The sequence below is a fragment of the Drosophila busckii genome, chromosome 2R (genome assembly GCF_011750605.1).
Source record: "Drosophila busckii strain San Diego stock center, stock number 13000-0081.31 chromosome 2R, ASM1175060v1, whole genome shotgun sequence".
NCBI classification, from domain to species: Eukaryota; Metazoa; Arthropoda; class Insecta; order Diptera; family Drosophilidae; genus Drosophila; species Drosophila busckii.
This window is the reverse complement of record NC_046605.1, coordinates 14,320,372-14,339,856: the sequence shown is the minus strand read 5'-3', so window position 1 is coordinate 14,339,856 and position 19,485 is coordinate 14,320,372. Positions and strand designations below refer to the sequence as shown.

The 19,485-nt window shown below is 44.3% G+C and overlaps 6 protein-coding genes across 7 annotated transcripts; 1 reads left to right on the top strand and 5 right to left on the bottom strand.

Moving 5' to 3' along the window:
- Window positions 1–210: 210 nt before the first annotated feature.
- On the bottom strand, window positions 211–4,111 carry LOC108596162 (transcription factor SPT20 homolog). The gene is made up of 3 exons (XM_017981668.1): window positions 3,839–4,111; window positions 2,970–3,463; window positions 211–2,903 (listed from the first exon to the last, which is right to left on the bottom strand). The coding sequence occupies exons 2-3, from the start codon at window positions 3,447–3,449 to the stop codon at window positions 756–758; spliced, it is 2,628 nt and encodes an 875-aa protein (XP_017837157.1). The 5' UTR covers window positions 3,450–3,463; window positions 3,839–4,111; the 3' UTR covers window positions 211–755.
- A 652-nt stretch (window positions 4,112–4,763) lies between these two features.
- On the bottom strand, window positions 4,764–6,958 carry LOC108596163. Its single transcript, XM_017981669.2, has 3 exons — window positions 6,668–6,958; window positions 5,646–5,990; window positions 4,764–5,584 (listed from the first exon to the last, which is right to left on the bottom strand). The coding sequence occupies exons 1-3, from the start codon at window positions 6,878–6,880 to the stop codon at window positions 4,781–4,783; spliced, it is 1,362 nt and encodes a 453-aa protein (XP_017837158.1). The 5' UTR covers window positions 6,881–6,958; the 3' UTR covers window positions 4,764–4,780.
- Window positions 6,959–7,601: 643 nt separating this feature from the next.
- Window positions 7,602–13,528, bottom strand: LOC108596160 (protein mahjong). 2 transcript variants are annotated; one of them, XM_017981664.2, is made up of 11 exons: window positions 12,992–13,528; window positions 12,782–12,932; window positions 11,904–12,725; window positions 11,571–11,843; window positions 9,394–11,499; window positions 9,216–9,336; window positions 9,055–9,152; window positions 8,629–8,991; window positions 8,135–8,204; window positions 7,851–8,069; window positions 7,602–7,789 (listed from the first exon to the last, which is right to left on the bottom strand). In XM_017981664.2, the coding sequence occupies exons 1-11, from the start codon at window positions 13,396–13,398 to the stop codon at window positions 7,785–7,787; spliced, it is 4,635 nt and encodes a 1,544-aa protein (XP_017837153.1). In that variant the 5' UTR covers window positions 13,399–13,528; the 3' UTR covers window positions 7,602–7,784. The 2 variants fall into 2 exon arrangements, 1 of the variants encoding a protein (XP_017837153.1); XR_001915036.2 differs by lacking the exon at window positions 7,602–7,789 and having other exon boundaries at window positions 8,041–8,069; window positions 8,135–8,991.
- A 407-nt stretch (window positions 13,529–13,935) lies between these two features.
- Window positions 13,936–14,801, top strand: LOC108595293 (protein TEX261). Its single transcript, XM_017980506.1, has 3 exons — window positions 13,936–14,043; window positions 14,099–14,400; window positions 14,464–14,801. The coding sequence occupies exons 1-3, from the start codon at window positions 13,974–13,976 to the stop codon at window positions 14,698–14,700; spliced, it is 609 nt and encodes a 202-aa protein (XP_017835995.1). The 5' UTR covers window positions 13,936–13,973; the 3' UTR covers window positions 14,701–14,801.
- On the bottom strand, window positions 14,732–15,752 carry LOC108595292 (ribose-5-phosphate isomerase). The gene has a single exon (XM_017980505.2). The coding sequence runs from the start codon at window positions 15,682–15,684 to the stop codon at window positions 14,815–14,817; it is 870 nt and encodes a 289-aa protein (XP_017835994.1). The 5' UTR covers window positions 15,685–15,752; the 3' UTR covers window positions 14,732–14,814.
- Window positions 15,753–16,082: 330 nt separating this feature from the next.
- On the bottom strand, window positions 16,083–18,384 carry LOC108595224. Its single transcript, XM_033293046.1, has 2 exons — window positions 18,285–18,384; window positions 16,083–18,088 (listed from the first exon to the last, which is right to left on the bottom strand). The coding sequence occupies exon 2, from the start codon at window positions 18,086–18,088 to the stop codon at window positions 16,088–16,090; it is 2,001 nt and encodes a 666-aa protein (XP_033148937.1). The 5' UTR covers window positions 18,285–18,384; the 3' UTR covers window positions 16,083–16,087.
- Between the last annotated feature and the right edge of the window lie 1,101 nt (window positions 18,385–19,485).

Below are 19,485 nucleotides of genomic sequence, written 5' to 3'. Positions count from 1 at the left end.
GTAATCCAAGCAAGACAAGCTGATAATAGCATTGGCACGTGGGGAATCGATGTGGGTTCTGCTGTCATAGGCCTTGGCTTGTGTGCTTCCATTCAAAACAATTGAATAACAATTGTCAACAGTTTATGTTGCTAACAATGAGGGGATGAAGAAAAGGCAAAGAAAAGCGGCTTTTGGTTTTAAAATTAGTTATTAGCACATAGTGTTGATATTTAGATTTTTATTTGCGTTTAGGAGAAAACAAACATTTAGTATTAATTAATGCCCAACAATAAAAACTAAGCCGAAACTAAAATAGCGCAAGTGTAGTTTTCTTTTTGTTTAAACATAAGACCGCCACTGGGTATAAACTTCAAGCTTGCCATAGCCATCATTATAAACAATAATCAAATAATGTAATAATTGTTGTTCGTTATAAATTTACTTAAAGCTTAACAGCCATTAATTTTAGCTCTTCATATGTACAAAAATTGATTTTCGTTGCTAATTATAAAACTTTACTTAACTATGTTACAAAAATTCGCTCGACACGAAATTCGAGAATACAATCGGTATGATACGATCCGAACCGATCCGTTAAGACTATGAACAATCTACGTTGGCCACTAAAACTAGGGATTGCAAATCTAAAATATGTATAATTAATTCGTAAGTATGTAGTACAAAAATATATGTATATATACAAAATATACCTATCGATTATTAGCCTAGTTAACTAAACTACATGCCTCGCCTAAATCGGCGAACTGCCCTGGCTACGCCTGCGTTACAAAGTACATTTCACCCGTGGAGCCAACGACCACGGCGTGCGTATCGCTGGAGCCCGTGGGCGCTGTAATAATATTGTTGATCTCATTGCCGTTGCTGACGATGCTGACGGCGCCGCTGAAAGCAGAGGCAGACGCATTGCTGCCCGCGCCGCTGCTAATTGTTGATATAGTTTGCTCCACACTGTTGCTCGGACTGGGCGTGTTGCCGTGATCCGTGTTCTCCACATGCTGCTGCAGGTCGTCAATGTTCACGTAGAGCGTGGCGCATTCTCCGCACTTATAGTAGGGCTCGACGCATTCCGGATGCTTGCGCTCCACATGCCAGCGCAGATTGGCGGCATTGGAGAAGTTCTTGCGGCAATTGGTGACGCCACAGCAATAGGCGCGCAACTGATGCGTCTGCCTATGTCTATACAGTATGGCCTTGGACTTGAATGTGCGATTGCAAATGTTGCACACTGGCGTATTCGATTCGGCGTCATGCGTCTTCATATGCATGCGCAACATGCCCGGACCCTTGAAGCTCTTCAGGCAAATCTCACACTGCGGCTGCTTTTTGCAATTGGCGCGTATCCAGTTGGCATGCGAGTGCATGTGCAGTTGCAAGCCCTTGAATTGCCTGAACTCCGTGTTGCACAAGTGGCAAATGTAGCGTCCGGAGCCCAGGGGAGACGTATGCTGCCTTATAAATTCGGTTACCAAATTGGCATCAATTTCATAGTTTATATCAGCGCCAGCGGCTGCAATCACAGAAGCTGTTTGCACCAATTGCCGAGAGTTTGCCGCAGCTAATTTGCTGTTTATAGAAGAGTTCGTGGGCTGATGATCACAGGGCGTCTCAACCAGCAGCTGCTGTTCATGCTGTTGCTGCTCCTGCTGTTGTTGCTGCTGCTGGTGCTGATTGTTGCGTCTTGCGCGTTTGGGCGGCGTAGGCGTGTCACTGGGTGAGCTGCTGACATGCAGCGTGGGTGCCACTAGCGCCTCTTGGCTGAACTCCACCACAGCATTGCTGAGTGAGATGCCCTGCAGTTCCACAGCCTGTTGTTGCTGCTGCTGCTGTTGATCGTGTAGATCCTGCAGCTGCTGTTGTGCATCCACATCTATGAAAGCTTGCTCTATGTCGCTGGGGCTAACATCGTCATCGTTTGGTTCCATTATAGCATACTGCAGGTCATCATCGAGCACACCGTGCTCCTGCTCATCGGTCATATACTCGCAATCCTCCACAGGCGTCAGCTGCTCATCATCCATGTCAGCATCGTCTGCATCCAGCATGCCCTCATCGTCTAGCTGTATTTCTTCAATAATGAAATTATCTTCATCATCCTCCTCATGCTTGACCACCCCATCGTCATCCTGCTCCTGCAGCAGTTGCTCATCGAAGTACTCATCCTGCGGGTCCTGTGTGTCGCTTTGCGCGAGATCCTCGTCGATGAGCTGTTGCTGCTGCTGCTGTTCCTTTAAAAAATCCTGCTCCTGCTCATCATCCAGTATAATAGTTTCGAATGTATGATTTTTCCCATCCAACTGCTCATACACCTCATCCAAGTCCTCATCCTCCATTTCGCCATCGTCCAGCAGCTGCACCTCTGCATCCACCAGCGAAGCCCCATGGCTTGTGTGACACAAGTCCGTTGTGTTTGTGGCAGGCCCAAGAGCACGCTGTGGCATCAGCTGCACTAGTTGCAACGTTTGTGTGCCGTTTGGCTGCTGCACTAGCTGCAGCGTTTGGCCATGCGGCAACAATTGCGGCAAGTACTGCTGAGCCTGCGTGTTCCCTGTTGTATTCTGTGGTCCGGTGCTAATAATCTGCGCCAGCTGCGGCGTCACTATCTGTGTCGTTATAAACTGGCCATTGGGTAGCAGCAGCTGCTGAGCTGTGCTTGTGGGCAACAGTTGCGTTGGCGCTGGCTGCAATGTGGGCAACTGTATTTGTTGTAATTGCTGTTGTTGTTGATGTTGCTGCTGCTGCTGCTGCTGCTGCTGTTGTTGTTGGTTTACTAGCATTTGATGTGGCTGTGCTGGAACTGGAGCTGGTTCAGCCATAAGCTGTGTGGACTCTAGTTGGTGTTTTTTGGTTTGACGCGCTCCCTTGCGCAGCGCAGGCTTTGACTTCGCCTTGCTCTGCAACGGCTTCGAACAAAACAAAAAAGTTTGAACATTAAAAGATTTATAAAGCAATCAAATGCCACAATTTACCTTTTGCTGTGGCTGTTGCTGTTGTTGTGGCTGCTGCAGCAGATATATTTGTTGCTGCTGTTGTTGTTGTTGCTGTTGCTGCTCCAACTGCTGTTGTTGTTGCAGCAATTGTTGCTCTAGCTTCTGTTGTTGCTCCTCTAGCTCTTGCTCATGTTTCAACTGCTTTTGCAGAAACTTTTGCTGCTTACGCTCCTGCGGCGACAATATTTCATCCAGCACCGTTATGCTTTTGATATACTCTCGCAGCTCCTTGTCGCTGCGTTCGACAAGCGTTTTGAATGCATGATTCCGACTGACAGCGTGCACGCATTGCACACAGATCTTGTCTGGCCAGCCCTCGGTGCGCTCCACGACCACACTGGTGCAGTCCATTAGCATTTCAGGCACCTTTTCGCTAAACAATGGTCGCATTTCCTTACGCTCCGATATGCAAACGCGACAGATTTTATCCAATTCCAGAACCTTCTTGCGGTCCATCATAGTTGCAAATCAGACTGCAAGCGCAAGAGTAATTAACACTTGTTGCACACTTGTTACAAATGGCACAACAACAACAACAAAAACGCTAAGCGCATGAGAAATGACTGATAAGCGTAGCATTTAAGTTTGGCGCCTAGCGAAAATCTGGCAGCACTGCGCCTTGCTCAAAAACAGAGTGGCAACACTCGGGCAAAAGGTGCGAGCGAGATGACAACTAGTTATACACAATTTGCATGGTGCGAGTGAAAAATCGTATTTCAGCTACTTTAGCAGCCAAACGACAGAGATTCCGTTTTACACTTTTGAAAACAGCTTTAATTATTCATTTCTCATACACCCAGCACTTTTGGTCAAGTATATACACAACGCCACTGGCCCAATTTTCTTACCTAAGCAGTATTTATATAAGTTTTGTGTCCTCCCCTTGCCTGAGCACAGCATTCAGCACAAAATTTTTGTTTTAAATATGGCCGCGTCACACAATTCCCAAGCGAAAAACACACACGCACAACAAATTTCACATTTTTAGCACTGAGCGCGAGATTGTTTTGAACGATGCGAAACAAAAACAGTTGCGGTAAGTAAATGAAATAACTAGACTTCCACCGATGAGCAAATTAATAAAAATTCTATGAATGAAAAGTTATCCGCACTACTATGTTTCTGCTTTTGTCTTCTTCTGTCGACTGCAGAAATTTTATAGCTCTCTTCTAGTGTGAGTGAGATATGCGTATGTGGCGTGGTCGCTTAGACGGCGCTGCCAACTTGCTTCAAACGAAAAGCACCAAATTTTGCACAGCAAAACAACAAATTGTGCACAAACAAAATTATTTTTATACAAACTAATAAGATGGTGTAATTAACTAAGCGAAACAACATACAAAATAGAAAGATAGTAGCTTACCTTAGCGTATGCGAAGAGAGCGGCAAACAGGGCCAATTCACATTACACGCGGACACAGACACAAACACTATCGCGCTATCAAATGTGCCTTGCACTATTTTATGTGTAATTTTGTGTACGCGTAAAGCTCTGCTTATAGTTTTTGAGTGCACATTAAAACAATTGCGAATGTTTAGCAGCTGAAAAGCATTAACCGATTTACATTCTACGCCCACGTAACAGCTGCGGCTACGGATAATAAAGGACTGTCATGGCATGTTTAACAAAACAACCAAGGTGACGCATGAAAACATATGCGATTTGCTAATGTGACGTCACAGCTGCTCAAAAGCCAGGGCTGTTTAATTAAAGGGTTGCGCTGTCAAAATTTGAATTGAAAATAGTTTATTGAGCAGATGCAAACGAGTTTGTATAAGAAAATGTTTATTTAGGCTACTGTTGGCGGTGGCTTGTTGGCATTGGGCAGCTCATACTTCTGCCGTTGCTGATTTTTTTTATTATTCACACGCACAACACCATAAACTAGGACAAGCACAACAATGCCAATCAAGAGGCAGCTGAGCACAAACCAAGGATAAAAGGAGGAGTTATTTTCATCTTCTTGTTGCTCCTCGTGCCATTCGCTGACGCTGCTATTAACACTCAGCTTAGCTGGCATTGCGGCCGGATCCACAAATAGCGATGCCTTGGCCAGATTTTGTGACTCGGGCGCCTCAAAGGCTGGCTCTGTACTATCAATCCGCACAAAGGTCACACGGCCACCAGCTATGGCCTGCTTATAGAGCAACAAACCATGTCCGTAGTACTCATAGATATCCGCGGTAAACTCACGATGTTGGTCCATCCACTGCCCTATAACCTGCAGCTGCACTTCGGTTTTGGCATCCATAGTGCGTCCAAAGTACGCCTGCTCTTGCACATCCATGCCACCCACACCAGCCGCATCCAATTCCAATACCGAACCACGATGCTCCAACAGCAGGGGCAACCGCTTCAGTGAGCTCTGACCATAAACGCTGCTAATGTTCAGACGTATCTTTTCCACAAAGGCGTAGTTAATGCTGCCATAAATGGGCTTGCGTTGTCCGCTGGGATTCCTAAGCACGCTGCTGCCCAAGCGCATCTTGTAGCTGTTGGTCACATTGCGCCAGGGCGAATAGGTAATGTTGCGCAGCTGATACATCAGTGGCTGCAGCTCTACAAGCACATTGATGTTATCCTCCACGCCATACTGCAGAGGTACGAGATTAAGTTTACATTTGATTTAGCTGGAAGCTACAATTGATACTTACAAAATTATCCTCAAATATCATTACCACGCAGGTGAAGAGATTATCCTGCACGCCATTGACCAGATCCGTATGCCTAAAGTGACACAGTTCGGTCTTCTCGCGCTCCACACTAGTTGCCTTTGCCATGTAGCTCAGTCGCTCCTTGGGATTCAGCTCATGGCCATATTGCAGCAACATGGTCTTGTACGGCACCCAGGCTAGCATGGAGCGAGCACTTTGGGCGCATATATCTTGCTGAGTGCCACGCCCATTTAGCTCGCCATTGTGCAGCTTAAAGTAATGATGATGACTGTGCTGACCCAGCGTTGAGCCATGATCCCTGCACAGGGTATCAATAAGGCTTTCCTAGACACACACACATATCAAAGAGTTTAATTATCAATTGACTTGGCGCACGCATAAATTATATTCTTATCTTTTAAATAACTCTATCTCTCTGGCTTTGCTTTATCGCCAGATAATTCAATTGAGTGATTCGCTAACTTTTGGCATGATTTATTTGGCTGAGCACCTTGTCATATACACTTAAGGATTTTGTGCACATAAACTTGCTGCGATTGATTGCCCAAATAAAAAAAAAGCAATTTTTTACCTTCAACTCAATTGAATTTTTCGCACGTCATTTAAGGCAGATAAAGTTTCAATTAAGTTGTAGTACAGTATAAGCTCGAAAGTTTGAATTTAAACTTGAATCAAAAACAAACAAATATTGATCCAAAAAAAATAAAATTAAATTTATAACTACAATTTTTAAATTTAAATTGACTTCAGATAATAATTTTTAAATTTGAAATAAATATTTAATAGTGTATTCATAAAATTATAGCTAAAATTTTTAGGTACAAGCAGACAACGGATAAGCATTCAAAATACATAGGGAACTCTTCACGGATTTTGGATTACGCAGAAGTTTATAAATAAATATTTACTTTAAATCGGCAAGGTGCATGCAGTTTGCACTTTGAGAATTTTAGATGCATCAAAGACGTAATTTTTTTTTTTATGGCCCCTAATTAACTTACCTTCTCCTTGGCAGTCAGTGTGGTGGCAGTTACATTACACCTGAGCTGCTTTTCGCTGAGTACAAACACTTGTTTTGATATATCATCGAGCAGCAGAGGTTCCGTGTCTATGCAAAAGTCCGGACGTTCTTGATAGGCGAGGCACAAGCCGCATGTGCTGAGTAGCACTCCACAGCTGAGGAGCGCTATAAGGTTCTGGCACTGATTAGACATTGTTTTTGTTCTTGTCCGTCCGCCGATGTCGATACGCGCGCTCACGCTGACAAATGTTAACTGAAATTCGCAATTTCCAATAGACAGCGGCAAACAAAACGCATTCAACTTGACCGCAAAATGCGATAAATAGCAGCGGCTGCTACACATATGGCCATATTTATCTATTGCTGAAGGATAAACTCGAGAGAAATCACCAAAAACAAATATAAATATAAAATCGACAATGCGAGAGGTGAGCGTTAAGTGAATTAATGAAAAACCAAAATCCGACCTGCGCGTCATAAGCAAACGCGAGATAAGATAAGAGAGCCGAAAAATTATTTATGAGCAATCAGCATTGGGCTACTTTATACACATTTCATAGTTTAAACATTACGGAATGATGACGAAAGTGAAGTGAATAGTAGTTTGTAATGATTCATTCATACATCAAGTACAGTGAACACTCGAGCATTATAACATGAATAATTGAAATAACCAGTTGCATCATTAGTTTAAAGTATTGTTGACTATCTCTCATATCATTAGTGTTTTCTTAAGTGTTCTTCATCAGTAAACAACTTGAAGTTCGAAATACAATTTACTTTTTTACTCTTAAATTGCTTTATTAATGTATGTATAATATAAAAAGTAAGTATAACTTTTATAAACTTTGTACATTTTGAAATTGTTAAACAATTTGTTTCTTAGTTCTTTTTCTTACATGGTTTATGCTTTGTTTTTTTTTTCTCTCCAAACTTCAACATAATATATATAATTTAACAGCACTTAAAAATAATTGATTTACAACTAAAACTGTAGCAAGGTGCGGGTACACCAGCGGGTTTCAAATTTGAAAAAATATACAAACTCAAAAACAATTGAACATAGCAAAGAGAAAACATGTAGTGGGCAGAGAGCTTTAATCTGAAAATAAAGTAGAATTATTAATATATCTGTTTCAACTAAATAGTTTATAGATAAGTACCATCGCTGCTGCCGTCGCCTTCGAAGTTAAGATTATCGTCGAATATAAGCTCATCATCATCATCATCGACATCAATATCGCCGTCGCTATCATTGTCATCATCGTCGTCGTCGTCGTCATCATCATCATCATCCTCGTTTGATGACGGTATATCTAGAAAGTTAATTTGGCGTCGACTGCGCAACGGAAAGCCCATGAAATTTGGACCGAGTGCAAATGCTGCTGAGCAAAAGAAACATCATTTTCATTTGTCGTTTGAACAATATTATAAAGACAAAACGTACTTTCCGAGCCCGATTCGGAACCCGTATCGGAGCCCTCCTCATTGGATTCGGGCACCTCCTCATCATCTTCCTGTAAGCATAGACATAATATTAAATTCAATATCATCCATCTGTCGCATGAGCGTTCTGAGATCAACGGGTGCATTGCCAGCACCGCCCAGTGTACGTGCTCGCCGTCGCACACCAACAATTGAGCTGTTGGTCGCATTCTGGCGAGCCAGATTTAAATTCGCCACACGGTTGGCACGACCACGTCCGCCGATAATAGCGGCGGCGACGCCAGCGCCCCGGCCATCGGCATTTGCCTCAAGCAGCGCAATATTTGGCGCTGGCGTGTGTGGCCGTGCCGCCTCTTCGACGAAGCGAATAAGCGCAGAGTCAGCGGCGTTGAGATCCAAACCGCCTGCTGGCTGCTGATTGTCAGCCTCGCCGCCCCTAAGATCGGCAACGTTGTCGATAGCCGCCGCTGTGGCTAGATCCTTAACCGCACGCACCTCTTCCGAGCGCTCGCTCTTCTTGACGCCCACCGCATAAATGCGGACATATGTCTCCTGCTTCGACTCGTAACCATTGTGATCCTCCACAACGGCGATCAGGCTGCCGTTGGCGCTCACGCTCAAATCGTTGATATTACGCCGCACATCGATGGTGGCAATGCTAGAATAATCATAGGCATCCAACACATTGAAGCTCGTATCGTAGGTGGTCTGCTCCATATCATGATCACGATCAGCGCCCAAGCTAGCGCCATATATAACATGCATGGGCGAAAATGTGCAATTGCGCTGATCCAGCACCGGCACCGTTTGCAGCAAGTGAAACGTGCGCAGATCCCAGACTTCAGTGTTGGCAATGATCTAAGGACAATCAAGTATATGAGTATAGCTTATCGAATGCATATCGAATTATAGTTTGTTTACCTCCAGACAATTGGGATGAAAGACGCCTGATATGCATTGATTGAACTTGTCAAACTTGTGAATCTCCTTGCCCGCACGCACATCCCAGAGCACGCCATCTAAGCAAATTCAAAGCGAGATTTTAATAGTGAACAAGGCTGCTAAACAAGTCCATGAATTACCTGAGAGCAGCAGCTCATCTGTGCGACAAAGTGTGGCTCGATTCTTGGTGTACTGATTGGGTATGGTGGGAGTAAATACAGACACCTTGCTACCCGTGTTTATATCATAAAGCACAGCGAACTGTAGAAGAAAACCAATTAATAGAAATATAAAAATTGAAACTTGTTTTAAACTCACATCTGTGTGCGTGCCTAGCAGACGATCCTGTGTGGTCTGGCTAAACTCACAGTAAGTGACCTCGGGCAGACGCAGCTTGGAGCGAAAATCATTATCGGCAATGGACCAGAGAATGGTGGTGCGATTGCGCCACAAGCTGGTGGTCAGCACCAGGTCTCCTGCACGATTCGCTTTGATGGCATCCACGCTGTAGGGATGGCACATGGATGAGAACTGCTCGATGCCGTCGTTCATGTTGAACACCTTGCCCTCGCCCTGATGCGTGCCCACAATCAAATAATTTCCCACCAAATCACAGCAAGTGAACTCCAGATCGTCGTAATCCGTAGCGCGAATGGTGCGCCAAGGTGCAAAGTGCGTGTGCACGTGACGACGATCGAAGCGCGCGGTATTGAAGCCCGCTTGAGTGCGATAATGTCTGGAGGTGAGATTGTAGTTGGAGCTGAGCAAGCGACTGGGCCGCGGATCGGGGCACTTGTGTGGCTCGTAAAGATCGAACTGCGGACAAGTGGTGACGGGATTGTTGCACAGCGAATGTTGATTGGTTAAATATTCCGTAACAATCGTGTTGAGTGTAATGCGCTTGGGATGCAGCACTGGCGAGACGGTCAGCTCGTCCGGCAAGCAGACGCTGCTCGCTTCCAGCGTTTGCTTTTGCAGCGAGCGACAAACTGTGGGCGTGGCACGCTCCGTCTTGCGCAGCTTGATGGGCGTCTGAGTTGTGTTGAGGTAGTTAAAGTTGGGCACGCTCAAGCAATTGGCAGCAGCCGCCGCCGATGACGTGCTGGGCTCCTCGCCTCCCGACATAATGGCCGCATTGACATCCTGCATGCGACTGCGCAGACGACTGCGCGACATGGAGCTCACTGCCGCATAGCCCTTGTAGTCAAAGGGCGACTGATGGAAATTACGCGTTGTCGTCGTTTGCAGCGGCAATCCCACTTCGCGTTGCAGCGTTTGCGCCGTTTGGGTCAGGCCCTTGCTCTCCAGATGCTCAAAGATGAGCTGATAAAGCTGCTGCTCATTGTACTGTATGCGCGTCTGGGCTATAACATTGGCCTTGTGCATGTTGGACAGCGAAGGATCTAGCGGATTGTTGAGCGGCTTTGTTTTGCCGGAAATGCGCTCCAGCAGCTCCAACGCATACTTTTGAAAGATGACATGCTCGGCACGCTTCTCCTGCAGTATGGGATCACGCATAAGCGTTTGCAGCTGTCCGCTTGCAAACAACGGCAGTTTGCCCACAATTTGACGCACGCGCTCCGAGCGCGCCAGGCCAGCCAAGGCGCGGCAAGCCATGCCACGTATGCAATCGACATCGGTAATGGGTCCCTTGGTCTGCATAAGCGACAGCAATACCACAATGCCATTGTTGGAGCACACAGACTCCCATACTTTCTCTATCAGCTCCTCGGCAAACTTTTGATTTGCTTTGTTTTTCCTCGAAGAGTTGCCAAACTTCATTAGACTGCTGTTGCCGTTATCCTTGCGTATGATGGGCGAGCAGACGCAGTGACAAAGCACTGCCAGCGCTGACTTGAGCACCTCCGCATCGGCGCTGATTTCACCCGCCGCAGCGCCCAGCACAGAGCCAAAGCCCGAGGTCGTCGACTTGTCCAGCATCTGCAGACGCTCGCAGAGCACAGGATAAACGCGCGGTACAATGCAGCAGACGCTGAGCACATCCAACGCTGAGCGCACGGTCTCCGAGCGTCCACTGTTTACCCAATCGTAGCTAAAGGCAATAATGCGCAGCATCATTGATATGCCGCCCAGTTTCAACAGCTGATCCACGGGCGCCCAGTGCGCACGCACTGACGTGTGCTCCTGCAGCGTGCGAATTTGCTCGTTCAGCTGATCGAAGGTTAGCTTGGCTGCCACTGTCGGCTGCTGGCTGAAGTAGGGCGCTGTGGTGGCAGCGCTGCTCGCGTAATGCTGGCAGAGAAAGTTGTTGTATTTGTAGAAGAAATGCGCTTCCATGTAACGTTTGAGTGCCACGCACACATGCCGCACCATTTGCCGTGAGGCGCATTCAACATCCTCATTGATATCGGAGACGTTGTCGATGTCATTGTGACTTGGATCCAAAATCTTTAGCACAGATATCTGCAGTAAACAAAGTCAATTAGTTAAGTTAGCTGATTCTAGGGCACATTTCAAGTCTAGGGTATACTCACCACATTGTACAACTTGCGCAGACCGTCGTGTGCATCAAACTCATCCAGTATGACTTTGAACTGAAAACTCAGACTGAAGAACATGGTGGCATGGCATTTGGAGGAGTCGTGACAACGTCCCAATATCCACAGCGCATAATGCACCAAATTGGATATCGAGGCACGCGGCATGCTGCAAATGCGCTCCATGGCATCCTCACAATAAGCCAAATAATATATGGCTATGGAGACGCCCGTGGTGGCCAAGCTAGGGCGTGGCACATTTAATAAAAGCTTTAAAATAACAACAATTAGTAATCTTTTGTTTTTATAGATATTCCACATTCAACTTACCTCCAGTCCGCCGTGTGATATAAACTCGAGCGCAAATTTCTTATGGCAGAGCAATGAGGCCAAATATTTGAGCACCTCATAGGCCAGACAGGTGTCGCGTCTATCGAGATCCTGCAGATGCCCAAAGATAAGCGACATGACATCGTGAGCAAAGGCCATGCCCAAGAACTCCTGATATTCGCCCAGACTTGTGAGAAAGCGTAGTATAAGCATTTGGCTGGTGTCCGCGGTGGGTGGATGCAGTGGTATATACATGCGCTTATAGTAACGCGACATGCTCGTGGGAAAGGCATCACGACTGTTCTCAAAGAGTATGCTCATATTGGAGGCGTTGCCATTTTGATGTTGTGGCGACTGCGGCGCAGAGGCGGCAGCACCAGCGGTACCACCAGCTCCACAGGCTATCCAACTAACCATATCTGTGGCACCAGCACCGCCAGCGCTGCTGTTGAGTGAGGAATTTGCATCTCCCGCGGAGCGTTTGCCCATGCAGCTGCAGGCCAGCAGTAGATGCAGACGATTTATCATCTTGGGCACCAAGCGCATATTTTGATCACGGCAGGTAATTGCAATGTCGCTAACCTCCATAGCAGAAGCCAACAGACCAGTTGCATAGCTTTGAAGGGGCTCTATACTGTCCTCAGCCCAGGCATACAAACGGTTTATGATGCCATCCTCCTCGGCGGTTTGAAACACTGCCGTGGTCTCCATGCCCGGCATTACTACCAATATAAGGCGACAGGCTATAATGTTCAACTCTAAGGAGCTGCGACTCACATTCTGGCGACTGTAGAAGTTTTCACGCAAGTAATCGTTGAGCAACTAAAGATAACATTATTGAATTATATACATTTTGCTTGTATACGCATGCAACTTACTTTGCCCATGAATTGATCTTTACGAAAGAGCAGCTTTAACAGTAATCCATACTGACTGCTGGGATCGGACCGATATGGGTGTCTTAGATCTAAGGGATCGGGATCTTTTCGCATATAGGCATCCTTTTCACGCTCGAACAACTCTGCCAGACTGTAGACACAAAAATAAAAAATGTGCGTAATGACAATTGTATTGTCTTGTGAAATTACCTTCTTAGTGTGGGCACTGGATCATAGCCGCTTTGTGTTTGCTCCTGTTCCCATTTCTCAATTATCTGGGTCAGTTCTCTTTTGGCCGCCGAGCGTTTGTCTTCTGGATTTGTATTGTCCGCATCAGCGTTGCTGTCATCTTCGGCAACTTCAGCGTCACCGTCACCGTCAGCGTCAGCTTCACCCTCTGCATCATCTGCCTCGCCTTCCGCGTCAGCCTCTTCAGCCTCGCTTTGTGTTTCTGTTTCCGCATCCTGCTCTTGTGCCTCTTGTTCTTCATCGCTTTGATAGGCTGCCGCAAAAACAATATCATCCATTTGTGCGTCATCTGCTAGCGCTGCGTTTGCATTTTCCGCGTCGTCTTCTTCCTGCGACGCTGCATTGGCATTATCATTCGTTTCCGACATATTTCGAGGGGCTTCAGGCGAAATGCGCCAAATAAATTAACCGCACGCTGTTTACTTGTACACAACCTTAATATATTCTGTGCTATTAGTGGCTAAACAAATTCCATGCGGCTAAATAACCATACAACCACGCGCTTCTCTCTATTTTTTTGCAATTGGCATAATGTTACCATGCTAGCTTAAGCAAATCAGTGGCGGCTCGTTAAGCAACAGTCTGGCAGCGATATAACTAATAGACAGCAATAACAGCTTTTTTTCCGTCTATTGCGGACAATTATTATGTTGCCAAAAAATAATTTTATCGGAAATATTTGTATAAATAGTATATACTAATTTATAAGTCTTCAGTCCATGACAAGGCTTAAACCAAATTAATAACATATTTAAAAAATACAGGAATGGAATCTTAGCTTTTTATAGCTGTAATTTTAATCTGGCTTTTTGTGTTACGCGCAAGGTGGCAGCTCTATAACCTAACTAAAACAATTGGGCAACGGCTTGTCATTGTTTTGTTTTTTACACATCATTATCAGCTTTATATTAACTAGTATATATATATAGTTAAATTATAAATTATGGGTTTTCTGTATATACTTAGTTGGATATCATTAGGTATACAAATTACCTTTGTCACACTCTCCATAGGTAAGCCACACGATAAGTGCTTCTTATAAGAATAATGTTTAATACGTTTTTTCAGTCGCTGGACTTTACTATTTGGCTGAGTTGGCGGAAGAGTACACGACGCCCGCACGCCGCTTTATCTTGTTTATGATAAGCTTTACAATTTTTGTTTACATTATGTTTATTATATGCGAGGATTTCTCCTGGACAATGCTCATTTGCGGCCTGCTAGGTCAAGCTTTCCATCTCAGCATCATGACAAATTTTCCATTCATAAAATTGCTTTCGGTGCCATTTATTGGTTCGCTTTGCATGTTGTTGGTTAATCATTTGCTGGCATTTCAGTATTTTACCTCAGTATACGTGCCATTTACACAGGTAAGCAAAAGTAGTAGAAAGTTATCGTTGCATTATTTACAATATATAATTTCTTCCCGTTAGGTGCTTGCGTACTTTACCATCTGTCTATGGATGGTGCCTTTTGCGCTGTTTGTCTCACTCAGCGCCAATGACAATGTGCTTCCCACAACGCTGAGCAGCAACGAGCGTCGCTTGGGTAGCAGTAATCCAGATGTGGTCAGCAATTACTTTTCGCGCAACAAGAAACAGGGACTGCTCTATTTGTTTAATCATATAAAGGATACGTTGCTGCCGGGGCGCAGCAAGAAATCGTTTTAGACAAAATGAAAGACTAAGAACAAACGTTCCTTGTAAAGGACAAAACCCTTTAGTAATTTATTTTGTAATAGTAATAGCAATAACATGTAAATATGCAAAAAGTGTAAATTCATTTTACTGACAGTCGGCCGGCAGGGACTTGTTCTGTACTTTAACAGTGCCATCGGCCATGCCAAAATAACTCTTGATGGCCATGTTGACGAATAAGCCCGTTTCGAGTACACCCGGTAGCAAAGTAATGACACGATTCACCTCATCCCAGTCGTATTCTCGTTTAGCTACAAATTTCCAGTCGAGTAGAAAGTTGCCATTGTCCGTGACAATGGGACCGGCCTTTCGGAATGCCATGCGCAGCTCTGCCTCACCGCCAAAAAGTGCTTCGATCTTTAGCTTGACGGGCACATGCGCCATGGGTGACACTTCAATGGGTATGCCTTTGCACCACTGCTCGCCTAGGCGCAGCGATTTCTTTGTATAGTCCGCCACAATGATGAAAGTTTTGGCACAAGATGCTACTATCTTTTCCTGCATAAGGCAACCGCCACCGCCTTTGATAAGTACCATTTGGCTGTCCACCTCATCGGCACCATCGATGCACACATCAATGAAGGGATTACGATCCAGATCTCCCAAGTTTAGATTGTGATCCAGTATGAGCAGCCGCGACTGGAATGAAGTCGGCACACAGATCATATCGCCCAGTTGTCCCTCCTTCCAGACGCGCTGCGCCAAACGTTCGACAGCATACACAATGGTAGAGCCACTGCCTATACCCACCACCTTGGTGTCTTCGGTAATCCACTGATCAACAGCAGCATACGCTGCCATTTTCTTGGCTTCATCGAGCGCTATTTTATCGCCTTTGTCACCCATACTAATTATGCCGCGTGTATAAAACCTTTGTGCTGGTTGCTTAAATAATTGAACTCGATTTGCTATTGCGAGTAGATGCGGTAAGCGCTTTGGCAAGAACGACTTTAACATGTGCTTTGCTCCTACTTTAATGTCAGCCGGCTTAAGTTTCACAAACAAACAAATAACCAGTTCCAATGACACTAGCTGAAAATGAAACTACTCAATTGGACTTTGCTCCTTGCATCAACAGAATTAAATGAAAGCCTTGGTAAATAATATAAGCAGTTACATTTATAAAAAAATGGTCTTTATTGTATTTAATAGTTAATCAGTTTTACAGTTGTTAAGATTATTTAAGTGAACTGCACAATAGTTCATAATCGATAAGCATGGTTAAATTATCGAGCAAAAGTAAAAAGCGTGCGCGCCAACGTAAATTCAAATTTGGCGGATTTTTTTTTAAAATTGAAATGCAAATTAAACAGCTTTGGTGTTTTTACCTTAAGCTTAAATGAAATTTTTTGTGATGCAATTAAAAGTACATGTTCAATTGAGTGGGCTTAGTAATGGTTTTGGACAAGTCGTATGTGATGATCTTTGGTGCAAAGAATCCACCATAACCATTGCGTCCTTTGTGATAAATGCCCAGGCCAGAAAGTGCAACGGCCGGATTGGGAACAACATCCTGCACATCAATGTAGGGCACAGTGTTTTGCGCCGCGTCCTTATCTGTGCTGGAGCTGACAAATTCCATAAACTCGTTGTGCTTTGATAGCGGCATGGAGGACAGCATCGATTTAGTTGGAATGTGTGGATTTTTAAGAATCAACTGAGTATGTTCCTTGTCGTTGGACAACCAAACACTATGCTTCTCTGGCAGCATGAGGCGGCCTGTGGTTACATTAAACAAGCTAAATCGCACCTCTAAGTTGAGATGATTTTTGAGCACGCGCAAACGTGCGCCAGTCACCACAAGCGAGCTATTTGTAGTGCTGATCTCATCCAAATCTACGGCACGGCTCTTGTAGCTGAGCTTGTGGTAGTCAAAGCCCTCGCGGACATCTACATGGCTAACATCGAAGGACTCCAAAGGTATCCAGGCAAGCGAAGACTGATTGACTAAGCCACCAGGCAACAGCTCGCCTTGTTGCAGCTGCAAATGAAATACACGCTGATCCTTAATAAAACGCGCGCCCGTGACAATCATATTTAAACGGAAATCCGATAATGTATCACGCAAGCTAAAGTACCGATCACTCACGGCACTCTCTTCATCGTCACACAGACATAAGCAATAGTTGCAGCGCCAAAACCAATATGACCACGAATCGGCCTCCTGCTTAGGTCCAGGGCATTGGGTGCCATGAGTACCAGCATCAGCGCCTATAACGCGCCCATTATCATATTCAACGTAATCGTAACGCCGCGAGCTGTTCTTGGACATGCAAATCGACATATCCGCCTCTATAAAGCGGCAATTATACAAACGTCCACTGCACTTCGGCTGCTTATTGCAGAACGTATCTGGGTAGCATCCAGTGATGCGCACATTATCATAATCCTCGCAGGTTTGAGTACAGCTTTGCTCCGCGTTCAGATTTACCTCGTTTTCTATATAGCCTTGCAGCAGACGTGTCACCTGCTCATAGCTCCGACCCAACACCTGCGCGTCTGGCTTGGGATCGCAGCGCCAATAGACGCGTCCGGTGCGCACCATAACGTCAATTAGTAATTTCTGTGAATGCTGCAAGTTCTTATCATAGCTCTCCTGCATTAGGGATAGCTCCTTCGTGAAATTACCGCGTCCTGCATTGCGCAGCGCTATCCATGAAAATTGCGCCGTGAGATAGACTTTAAGCTCCGTAAGCGCCGCCTTAGTAAACAGATCATATGCAAACTGCTGCGGCGAGCGATTAGACGAGCATATTTGGTCCACTTCATTTTCATAATTGCGCACCAACAGCGCAAAGAGCGAGTTGCTACTGTCTTCCTTAACATCACCATACATCTCCTCGTGCAGTCGGCGCAGCAGAAATGGCAGCGCAGTTGGACCGGGCACCACATTCCATTCGACGAAGCCATAGAAAGTAATGGGCTCAATGGTGGCGTCCTTGTAGGAATTCATTTGGTCATAGCGCATTGTTATCAGCTTGGTTAAATCGCTGACTATGTGCATCTGATGCGCCAGTTGCGACTCGGCATGCAGCTCTTTTTTCATGCTCTCTATGGTTAGTTTAAAGTATTCCTCTTGCTGTTTCTCAGAGCGGTCTATCTGATCGCTGATCAATGAAATTTGCTCAATAATTTGGTGCTGCCTGTTTTCCACTATGGGCAGATCGTTGCCATTTGTGGGCAAATAGCCAATTAAGTCCCATACCTTCAATATGCCTGTTGTTACACCTTGAATCAGTTTAATAATATCCACGGCGCCAGTAATCAAAGGTGGAACGCCTCCTGCTCCAACTGTCAGCGTTCCACAAAATGTAATTAAAAGCAACAGCTGAGCTGCTCCCACGCCGAGTGTCAAGCGCATCTAAAATATACAAAAATAAAACTGTATGTACATACACACATATTTATACATTTTATATACACATGGTATGCATATGCCCACAATTTGTACATATATACATATATGTTGTATGTATGAGCACAAATGTCGTGCATGTCGCAAAAGATCAAAGTCGTGCGAATTGAGCTACTATACGTATTTACAATGTTATTATTACCTTATATAAGAATTTACAATGGTTTTATTACATATATTGGAACGTTACAAAAACAAAAATAACACTTAACACTTGTCTCAAATTTCCGCACCAAACTGATCAACCAAACGCTTCAAGACTCTTTGAATTATGAACTAAACAGTGCGCTGCAAACTATCGGCATGTAATTATCGGTTCTTTTTACGATATGTACCAAAAAAAAAGCCACAATACGATAAATCACTTATTTTGTTAAATAAGTTAAGTAATCAATACTTTATACTTTACATTTTTTTTGGCAAATTTTAGCGCTGTTTAAGTTTAATTTTAACGTACTGATAGCTATCGATATCGATATCATTCAAATATTGCTGGAGAAGTGCGATCATACGTGTCGTGAGTAATGGCAAAATCATCGCTTAAGTTAAATATAATTGTGTACCGTATATAACAATATCTAAAGCTTCTAAACCACTAGTTTTATTTGCAACAGAGTTAATTTGCATATATGTGATATATAAATGAACTTAACTCAATTAATTATGCAAAAATACATTCAACTGATAACATTTTGTTATAATCACGTACCCATCTCTAGAGTTGAACATCAAAATAAACAACAACAAAGAAGCGCTGAGTGAGATGCGGCAAACTTATTAAATAGCGCATTGTTGTAATTTTTGCTGCAATTCGTATAATGTGGTGCATACAACAATATCTTGAATAGCCGTAGCCACAATACAAAAGTCGTTTAAAGTTAAACGCTTGCCATGATAATGATAAGAAATGGTTGCAAAGCCATTATTAAAAGCATGCTGCTTCGTAGTTGTGCCGCCGCCTGACCAAAGAAATAAAAAGGGGAATTCCCCGCGAAAAGTCTGGCCGCTGCCTGCTGTTGGTATATTTTGCTTAGACGGAAGTGTTTGGATTATTACAGCACAGTATTTGAAGAAATTTAATACTTTTAGTGTACAAAGGCGAATATACATACATACATACATACAAAAATATGTACGTACATACAAAAATGGTTGAAAAGCATTGCGATAGAGCAAAATGCAAAGTAAAATCACAAAGGTGATTACAGTTTTCTCTTTAGAATGTGAATAAAATGGCTTCATCGAGCGCTATTTTATCGCCTTTGTCACCCATACTAATTATGCCGCGTGTATAAAACCTTTGTGCTGGTTGCTTAAATAATTGAACTCGATTTGCTATTGCG

Coding starts and splice junctions, on each gene's coding strand:
- LOC108596162 (XM_017981668.1), bottom strand. CDS start 3,449: ATGATGGACCGCAAGAAGGTTCTGGAATTGGATAAAATCTGTCGCGTT. Junction 2,904..2,969: donor AGCAACAGCCACAGCAAAAG/GTAAATTGTGGC, acceptor TTTTGTTCGAAG/CCGTTGCAGAGCAAGGCGAA.
- LOC108596163 (XM_017981669.2), bottom strand. CDS start 6,880: ATGTCTAATCAGTGCCAGAACCTTATAGCGCTCCTCAGCTGTGGAGTG. Junction 5,991..6,667: donor CACTGACTGCCAAGGAGAAG/GTAAGTTAATTA, acceptor GTGTGTGTCTAG/GAAAGCCTTATTGATACCCT. Junction 5,585..5,645: donor TGATATTTGAGGATAATTTT/GTAAGTATCAAT, acceptor GTACCTCTGCAG/TATGGCGTGGAGGATAACAT.
- LOC108596160 (XM_017981664.2), bottom strand. CDS start 13,398: ATGTCGGAAACGAATGATAATGCCAATGCAGCGTCGCAGGAAGAAGAC. Junction 12,933..12,991: donor CCAGTGCCCACACTAAGAAG/GTAATTTCACAA, acceptor TTGTGTCTACAG/TCTGGCAGAGTTGTTCGAGC. Junction 8,070..8,134: donor TTCCGAATCGGGCTCGGAAA/GTACGTTTTGTC, acceptor TTTGCTCAGCAG/CATTTGCACTCGGTCCAAAT.
- LOC108595293 (XM_017980506.1), top strand. CDS start 13,974: ATGGGTTTTCTGTATATACTTAGTTGGATATCATTAGGTATACAAATT. Junction 14,044..14,098: donor CTTTGTCACACTCTCCATAG/GTAAGCCACACG, acceptor ACGTTTTTTCAG/TCGCTGGACTTTACTATTTG. Junction 14,401..14,463: donor TATACGTGCCATTTACACAG/GTAAGCAAAAGT, acceptor TCTTCCCGTTAG/GTGCTTGCGTACTTTACCAT.
- LOC108595292 (XM_017980505.2), bottom strand. CDS start 15,684: ATGTTAAAGTCGTTCTTGCCAAAGCGCTTACCGCATCTACTCGCAATA.
- LOC108595224 (XM_033293046.1), bottom strand. CDS start 18,088: ATGCGCTTGACACTCGGCGTGGGAGCAGCTCAGCTGTTGCTTTTAATT.